The 10022-nt window shown below is 37.6% G+C and overlaps 1 protein-coding gene across 1 annotated transcript; it reads left to right on the forward strand.

Annotated features, from left to right (window-relative positions):
• Nucleotides 1–679: 679 nt before the first annotated feature.
• On the forward strand, nt 680–2063 carry LOC133754900 (zinc finger protein OZF-like). Its single transcript, XM_062185247.1, has 3 exons — nt 680–1129; nt 1298–1879; nt 1926–2063. The coding sequence occupies exons 1-3, from the start codon at nt 680–682 to the stop codon at nt 2061–2063; spliced, it is 1170 nt and encodes a 389-aa protein (XP_062041231.1).
• The last annotated feature ends 7959 nt before the right edge of the window (nt 2064–10022 follow it).

Below are 10022 nucleotides of genomic sequence, written 5' to 3' on the forward strand. Positions count from 1 at the left end.
TTAAATATAAGTAACTTCATTCCTATTACATGAGTATGCTGGGAGAAACAATTATATTTGATTTAGTGACATCATTTTTTTCTCAATTCAGTTGCCATGAAACTGGATGAACTGATTAAGACCAACCAGAAAAGCCTGGAGAAAATTCTGAATCAGGGTGTTATGAAAAATAGTAAGACATTAACTTCCAAGGGAGTTGAATTCAGAAAAACACTTAATTTAAGTTCAAGCCATATTCCAAAACTAAGTATCAAAAAGAGAAACTATTCAAAAATAAAACCTGAAGAATGCAATATATGTCACAATGTGTATCCCCATTGTGGGACTGATCAACTACAAACTGGAGAGAAATTTGATGCTACTAAGGTACCTGGGAACACTCTCCAGTTCTGTGAGCCTCTTAATCAACAACACAAAATTCAGACCATGGAGCAGGCACTTGAACAAATTGGACAAGGGAAAGTCTTCAAAAGGAAGAATATATTCTGTGAATCTGAGCAGCTTTTTATGGTAGAAACCTGTAATTAGTCAACTGCCACTATTGGCAAGATAACTCAAATAGTACAAGATTTCCATTAAAAATTCTAACCTCAGTATACATCAACAAAGTCCCAAAAGAGAGAACATTTATAAATATATTGGGCCTGTGGAACCTGTCATTTACCAATCACATCTTAGAATGAATCATAGACCAAATATAGGGAAGAAATCCTATGCATGTAAAACTTGTGGGAAATCATACAGTAATAAATTCTGCCATGCCCTCCATCACAGCACTCACATAGTGGGAAACCCTCATGTGTGTAGTGATTGTGGAGAAACCACTCACCAGAAGTCAGCTCTCATTAGACATCAGAGAATTCACAAAAGGTTGAAATCTTATAAATGTAATGACTGTGGTAAGTTTTTTGGCCAGAAGAAATACCTCATAAATCATCAGAGAATTCACACAGGGGATAAGCCTTATGAATGCAATGACTGCAGAAAAGCCTTTGGCCAGAAGAAATACCTCATAAATCATCAGAGAATTCACACAGAGGATAAGCCTTATGAATGTAATCATGGTGGAAAAGCCTTTGGCCAGAAGTCACACCTCATAAATCATCAGAGAAGTCATACAGGGGAGAAACCTTATGAATGCAGTGACTGTGGAAAAACCTTTGGCCAAAATTCAAACCTCAGAAGGCATCAGAGAATTCACACAGGGGATAAGCGTTATGAGTGCAATGACTGTGGGAAAACCTTTGGCCAGAATTCAAACCTCATCAATCATCAGAGAATTCATACAGGGGAGAAACCTTATGAATGCAGTGACTGTGGGATGGTCTTTGGCAAGAAGAAACACCTCATAAATCATCAGAGAATTCATACAGGGGATAAGCCTTATGAATGCAATGACTGTGGAAAAGCCTTTGGCCAGAAGTCATACCTCATAAATCATCAGAGAATTCACACAGAAGATAAGCCTTATGAATGCAATGACTGTGGAAAAGCGTTTGGCCAGAAGAAATACCTCATAAATCATCAGAGAATTCACACAGAGGATAAGCCTTATGAATGCAATGACTGTGGAAAAGCATTTGGGCAGAAGAAATACCTCATAAATCATCAGAGAATTCACACAGGGGATAAGCCTTATGAATGGAATCATTGTGGAAAAGCCTTTGGCCAGAAGTCACACCTCATAAATCATCAGATAAGTCACACAGGGGAGAAACCTTATGAATGTAATCATTGTGGAAAAGACTTTTGCCAGAAATCAACACTCACAAATCATCAGAGAAGTCACACAGGGGAGAAACCTTATGAATGCAATTACTGTGGAAAAAGCTTTGGCCAGAAATCACAACTCAAAATGCATCAGAGAATTCACACAGGGGAGAAACCTTATGAATGTAATTTCAGGAAAAGTCTTTGCTGAGAAGTCAAACCTCACAAAGCATCAGAGAATTTGTACTGGGGGGAAACCTTATGAATGCAATGACTGTGGAAAAACCTTTGCTGAGAAGTCAAACCTCAGAAACTATCAGAGACTTCACATCATGGAGAAAGCTTATGAATGAAGTGACTGTGGAAACGCCTTCGGTTATATCCCTGCATACCAAGGATAAATCCCACTTGGTCTGGGTGGATGATCTTTCTGATGCATTGTTGGATTCAATTGGGCAGATTTTTTTGCAGATCTTTGCATGTATGTTCATCAGGGAAATTGGTCTATAATTACTTTCTCTGTTGCACTTTTTTCAGGTTTAGGAATGAAGGTGATGGTGGCTTCATAGAATTTGGGAGAATCACCTCTCTCTCAATTGTTTTGAATAACTTGAGAAGAATTAGTTAGTTCTTCTTTAAATGTCTGTTAGAATTTAGCAGTGAGACCCTCCAGTCCTGGGATTTTCTTTGTGGTGAGGGTCTTTATTACTGATATCATTTCCATCTGGTTATGGGAGTGTTTAGGTTTTCTATATCTTTGTTGCTCAATTTAGGTAGGTTTTATGGATGTAAAGATGGTGGAAAGCCTTTTTGCTGTAATTCATAACTCATAAGATATCAGAGAATTCACACAGGGAATTTTCTACATGACATTTTTTGTGCAAGTTAAATCTCATAAAATATTAGAGAATTCACCAAGGGGAGAGGGCATGAATGTAATAAATGTGAATAAGCCTTTGTGATGCAAATCAGAACTCATCAAACATAAAAAAATTCTCATGGGGAGAAATTTTATGAATGTAATGACTCAGAGCCTTTTACCATAATTCAGCCCTCATTGTACATCATCAAATTCATATAGGGAAAAACCCTTTTGAAAGTAAAATCCCTTTAATCAGACGCCATACCTCATAAGACAACAGAGAATTCACATGGGAGAGAAACCCTTATAGGTGTAATGAGTGTTGGAAAGCTCTGCTCAAATCTCTCCTTATATCAGAATGCACAACATATATATCTAATGAATGAAATAAATGTGAGAAAGTCATTTCACATAGGTAATGCCTCATAACCCATCATGAAATTTGAACAAGGGAGAGACCTTAACAATATAATGAAGCAGAAGAGCTTTTCCAAAAAATAAATGTTAAGTTTTGTGACAAAACCTTTTTGGTGGAAATCACACCCTATCCAATGAGACTCATGTAAGGGAGAAAGCTTATAAATATTATTAGTCTGAAAAGGTTCTTTGTCAGAAGTCAGTGGTACATCAGAGAAGTGACTCAGGTGGTTTCTTAGGAGTATAATGATTGTGTAAAAACATTTTCTTTATTTCAGGCTTGTATAGATATAGAATTCACAAAAGGCAATATTCTTTGCATGCTGTAAATATGATAAAACCTTTATCCAGAAATTAGACATCAATAGACTTCAGAGAATTCGTAAGGAACAAAAGTCCATGCAGTACTTTGGAAAAACTATTTCTGCTATAAATCAGTCTTCAATTCCCATGAACAGACTCAGAAATGAGAAAACATGCATGCATAGAAAAGTTTTGTACCATAAATCATCTCTAGATGGTAAACAAATAACTCACACAAAAGAAAAATCATGAGTGTAATGGAATTGGGAAACCCTTTGCTATAAGGCAGATTTCTCGAACGCTTAGCAAGATTACAGAAAAGTCTCTGAAAACGTAACATGTCTGAAAGATTTGTTGGCATCACAAAGTGGAGGATAGCTCAAATGCATGTGTTTTTGTGACCTGGCATCCAAATTGATATCACTTTTTCTTTGATGTATTCCTTGTTTATTTCTTTAACAGATTTAGAGACAAAGGATTCCTGTCCATTGATTTACTACTAAATGTCCACAATTGCCATGGTAAGGGCTATGGCAAAAGCTGAATGCTGAGGGCTGTGAATCTGATTCATCACTGATAATGCTGAAGACATTGGTTCCTGGTTCTCATGCTGCTATGCATGGAAATGTTTTTCTAATTTCATTTTCAAATAGTTCATTGTTAATATAAAGAAATGCTTCTGATTTTTAAAATTTTATTTAATGGCCTGTGCCATGGCTCACTAGGCTAATCTTCTGCCTTGCGGCGCCGGCACACTGGGTTCTAGTCCCGGTCGGGGCACCGATCCTGTCCCGGTTGCCCCTCTTCCAGGCCAGCTCTCTGCTGTGGCCAGGGAGTGCAGTGGAGGATGGCCCAAGTTCTGGGGCCTTGCACCACATGGGAGACCAGGATAGGCACCTGGCTCCTGCCATCGGAACAGCGTGGTGCGCCGGCCACAGCGCGCTACCGTGGCGGCCATTGGAGGGTGAACCAATGGCAAAAGGAAGACCTTACTCTCTGTCTCTCTCTCTCACTGTCCACCCTGCCTGTCAAATAAATTCTATGGGAAAAAAAAGAAAAAAATTATTTAAATAATTTGTGATGAATGTGTATTAGTCATGCATTATTACAGGGTATAGTGCAATATTTGCACACATTTATGCAGTAGAAACTGATCAAGCTAAGCAACTACAGTTTTATCAATTTTTTAAAGATTTATTTATTTGAAAGAGTGTTACAGAGAGAAGTAGCAGCAGAGAGAGAGAGAGAGAGAGAGAGAGAGAGAGAGAGAGAGGTCTTCCTCTGCTGGTTCACTCCCCAGATGGCCGCAATGGCCAGAGCTCTGCCAATCTGATGCCAGGAACCAGGAGCTTCTTCCAGGTCTCCCACTTGGGTACAGGGGCCCAAAGACTTGGGCCATCTTCTACTGCTTTCCCAGGCCATAGCGGAGAGTTGGATCAGAAGAGGAGCAGCCGGGACTAGAACTGGTGCCCACATGGGATCCTGGTACTTCAGGCCAGGGTGTTAACCCACTGTGCCACAGTGCTGGCCCCCAAGCAACTACAGTTTCTAATTCTCCATGATTTGAGACTACCAGCTCCTCTCTTCCAGTTCTTTACACAGAACCTAATATAGTTGAATGTAATCTTCTAATTATATTATGGAACACCAGAAGTTCCTTCTGCCTCTTTGTATTTTGTTACCTATTATCCAATCCCCCTCTATCCCTAGCTGCTTCCCTTCTCAGCCTCTAATAATCACAGTTCTGTGTTCAGACCCATTATTTTCTTTCACTTCCACACGTGACAAGGACCATGTGACATTTGTGTTCCTGTTTCTGGCTTATTTCAATGAGTTTAATAATATTTTCTTTTTTGTATCTAAATGACGTTCCCTTGTCCATTCTTTTCATTGATGGACAGCTAGACTGGTTCCAAATCATGGCTGCAGTGAACTGTGTTATAGTGACTGAGTGATGGAAAATTGCTGTCTCTTTGATATGCTCTTCTCATTTCCTTATAATAAAATTTCCTTCTTATATATAGCCAAAAGCAAGATAACTGTCAAATGGTAGGTCAATTTTTATCTTTATTTTAAATTTTTGTTATTTATTTGAAAGAGTTACAGAGAGGTAGAGACAGACACAGGTCCTCTATCAGCTGGTTCATTCTACAAATGACTACAAAGGCCAGAGCTGTGCCATTCTGAAGCCTGGAGACAGGAGCTTCCTCTGGGTCTCCCACATAGGTGCATGGGCCCAAGGACTTGGGCCATCTTCTTCTGCCATCCCAGGACATAGCAGAGAGCTGGATTGGAAGAAGAGCAGCTGGAACTAGAACTGGCACCTATATGGGATGCTGGCACTTCAAGCCAGGGCTTTAAACCTCTGCACGACAGTGCCAGCCCCAATTTTTATCTTTTTCAGGAATGACCATACTGTTCTCCATAACATCTGTACTAATTTGTGTTTTCACCCACCATATATGAAGGTTTTCTTTTCCAATATGTTCTCTAGCATTTTTTATTTTTTATCATTTTGGCATAAAGATGATATAATATTGTTCATGTTTTTGTGTATTTTGAAATCAGTTAATTTGTTTATTAAATATTTGTTTATTTGAAAGGTGGATTTAGAGAGAGAGAGGGAAAGATGGAGATATCTTTCATCTGCTGGCTCACACCCCAGAGAGTTTCAACAGTTGAGTCTGGGGCATGCTGAAATCAAGAGCTTCATCCAAGTCTCCCACATGAGTGGCAGGGACCCAAGTCCTTCGTCCATCTTCTGCTGGTTTCCCAGGTGCTTTAGCAGTGAGCTAAATTAGAAGTGGAGAATCCTAAACTCAAAGTGGAACTCACGTGATATGCTGGCCTCACAGATTGCAGCTTACTGCACTTAGCCACAATGCCAGCCTCTCTATCAATTTAATTCCTCAAAAATAGGTCAACTGTGGAGTGAACCAGTGAATGAAAGACCACTCTCTCTACCTCTCCTTCTCTCTGTGTGTAACTCTGACTTTCAAATAAAATAAATAAATCTTTAAAAAAATTCTTTTGTCAAATAGATGAAGCTATTTGTTATACATTTCAGCTAAATAGCAAACATGCTAGAAAAATATATTGAATAAAATTCAAGCAACTCATAAGTATACACAGAAATTTCTCATCATAACAGCATAGCAACCACTAAATTTCCAAACTTAATTTTCCACAACTTATAATCTCTAATTCCAGAAGGAGTACTAAATTTACAGAACAGTGGCCTATGTATCAGGATACCTAATTCTAATACAGAATTATCCCTGCTACAACTTACCTATGTGACCTTGAACAATTCACTTTACTTCTCTGGGCCTTGGCATTTAGCATCCTCATGTGAAAAAGGAGGTTTGGATAAGATCAGTTGTACTCAAGATAGACTTCAACGATCTCTCAGTTTTCAAACAGGCACCTTAAGGGAAAGTAAAACTTTAGATCAAAGGAAATACTTCATGGCCTTATTGTATGTATTAGATTCCAAAGAAAGAGGTCTAGGAACTCCCCTTGTTCTCCAAAGAAGACAGACTATGTATACTGTTCTGATGTGGAAAATTGTATCAAAAATATTTCAATGACTGTTTTTTGACTACTTTCTATTGGCATGTTTGAACTATTCTCCCTCTTTCTAAGCCCTTTGGAATGGAAGGCACTCCATCATTCTTAAACAGTAAAAAGTTCAGTGGCAATCTCTGTTACCTATAAGGCTACCTAAGATGACCTCTGAATTCTCTTCCAGACAATGGTAATATCTTGATGATAAAGATGTTTTCTTGAACAGAACAACACTTCTTTGGCCTAAGCTTATGTGCACAGAAATGAGCTTCCTTAAATGTGAACAATCTTGTTCTGGGTATGGATCTGTAGTAGAGGAACAATCAGTGGAGAGAAAGTTTTTGTGTGGCACCATTATCCTTATGTTACTGTGATGCCTTATTTGTGCTCCCCTTTGTGAGTCAGTACTTTTAGAGGAGCTGGTACTACCTCTACAGCAAAATTTCTTCATGAGAATTTAGAGATCCTGCTTATGTGTCCAGGAAAGCAGTGGCAGATGGCCCATGTACTTGGATCCCTGCCACCCTATAGGAGACCAGTCCTGGCCATTGTGGATATTTGGGGAGTAAATCAGAAAATGGAAAATCTGTCTGTTGCTCTGTCTCTGTACTTCAATTTACATACAGGAAATTATCTTGTCATGATTACAAGTAAACATACTCATTAAAATGTTCTAGGAGAGGTTCATCCACTGTAGCTTTTACAAGATAACATATGAAGTATAAATTACCAATGTCTTCACTCTCCACCCTCATCCTACACATACAGTGCTTAGTACAATGATGTTGATATGGAAGACTCTGAGTTGTGTTTCTTGGTTGTTTAATCCTAACTTATTTTGAAAAATAATTCAACTTTGAATGTCCACCTATATCTGTTATACATTTTTTTCCTGTTCATCACTTATAAGAAAAAGGTGATTAAAATCATTCAAGTAGGTAAAAATACCCCCTTTCAGTATCACATTTGGCCTTTTATTTTCATGGGTAGAAGCTAATTTGATTGGTTACAAACTTATCAACATTTGATGCCTCAATAAAGTCACAAGAATGTTGTTTTGATAAATCCAAAAGGAACAGAAATCTTGGGAGATTATCAAAGGCTTACTGTAAAAGTGTATTGGGTACATTGAATGAAACAGAAATGCCTTTAGTGACAAACATACTAGAAAAAATAAGTTTATCTAGAATCAATACTGGAAAAGGCAGAAAGAACCAATTGACTGAGGATATCTTCAGATGAGAGAGACATGGGAGACATTTTTAAAGAAATTCTATAGAGGCAAAATTTGTATAAGAATCAGAACCAAAGGTCCCCAAGTAATCCAGGATCCATCCAGTGATGATTAGAAAAAGGGGGCAGGAAGCTGAGTCAATAAACAGAGCATTCTTAATCCGAGAAGATATTTACTCTCCAGTTAGAAGTTTCAGATACTAACAAACCCTCTGGGAGAGTGGAGAATGTTCTGGAAGGCAGATATTAAGTGAACTAAAAAATTGTGTCATCTGATATTAACAGTTTTCATTCAAGATTCACTATTCCATAAAATAATCAACTCAATCTATAAGTTTTATTGTATGGTTTTGCAATTCTGCTCAATCATCCACAATACAGTGACACTTGTCATTAAGCAAGTGAATTGGAGTGAATCTAATTAAATTTATTAGAATATTAGAAAAATTTGGAGCTCACATTTGGTTTCTGTAGAAGAACGATATATACTTTTCAATTTTTTTAAATTTACCAGTTAAAATACAAATAAATTGTATAGGAGCAAAGTGGACATCTTATGATTTGATTGTAGTTTTTAGCTCTTGTTTATACTCTTGTGCAACTGTGATCTTTATACTTTTGACTTCTTCAATATTATGGTTAGTGGTGCCTTAGGCCTACAATTATAGAGTGGACTGAAATTATGTTTTTGTGAAAGTTAAAGGAGAAAAAGTAAGGAAGGATAGGGAATGATGGAGTAAAAAGAGGGAGGGAGGGAAGTATGCTTATCTTCTTAGAATTATACCTATGATGATCACTGATGTCATAAATAAGAGTGTCAGTTGTTAAATCAACAACAGGAATCACTGTGCACTTGCTCCCCATGTAGGATGTTCTGTCTTATGTCTCTACAGCATAAGATATACATCAACTTTCCCAGGTTCTATATGCATTTATTAACAAAGTTTCATAGATGTAATCAGTCGAGTGGCTCCAATAAGTCTTAACCAGGGATGCAGCTAAATTTAACAAGCGTACTCAATAGGAATTTTAGAAGAATAGCAAAGTATATATCAGAAGAAAAATAAGTACTTTATTTGGTACATCTCATTTTAACTATATTATTGTCTAAATTTCCAGTTGTCAGATATACTAAAAAAATCCCAGAAGTGGCAGAGTTAGTCCAACAAGATGTGTTATAAAATAAAGTTTTTAAGTTACATCTTGGCTAGAGAAAATGAGAATTTGCAGATCCCAGATTAAAATAACCAAGAAGGCCCAATAAAAGAAAACTCAATGTCTTCATATACTAACATTTTCTACCTCAAACTTATTTAACAAAAAGGTGATTATTCCAGCTATACCCCATTAGGTAGCCCAATTATACTTGCTAAATCCAATAAAAAAAGCACCTCATGATAGATTACTAAAATCATATTGCTATATGCCATCCACCATGTCCACTACACCTTATACCTAATGTTAACAGATCTGATGAAAATCAATAGATAAATGGTATGTCTTAACCAAGTGTGGCAAATGTGTTTTGCTCAAAGTTTTTCCAAAAGCCCCTCAGTCTCAGTTTGCCTTCACCTTGAAAAGACACTTCTGAGGTATACAAATCAGTCCAGCTTCTTTGGGCCTCCCTCCAATGAAAGGGGCTAAAATCCATCAAAATAAACTCTAGGCACTGTCATTGTGCTCTCAGTGACTTTTGAACTCTAGGGGCTCACAAACTTTCTAAATTCTCTAGATCACCTGTGATGTCCATTAGTTGTCAAAGACTATGATGCAAGTAATTTCCCCTCTTGGAACCTTGTTATTAACTGTGCTGTATGAGAAATGAAGTCTCCTACACACCTTGTGCTTATGATTCTCCAAACTATGTTGTCTGCTAGGACTTTGGCCATGAATATAGGACAGTAATACCTGAGCATGGTTACTGAGGTGT

This window comes from Lepus europaeus, unplaced genomic scaffold, assembly GCF_033115175.1.
Source record: "Lepus europaeus isolate LE1 unplaced genomic scaffold, mLepTim1.pri SCAFFOLD_30, whole genome shotgun sequence".
Classification (NCBI taxonomy): Eukaryota; Metazoa; Chordata; class Mammalia; order Lagomorpha; family Leporidae; genus Lepus; species Lepus europaeus.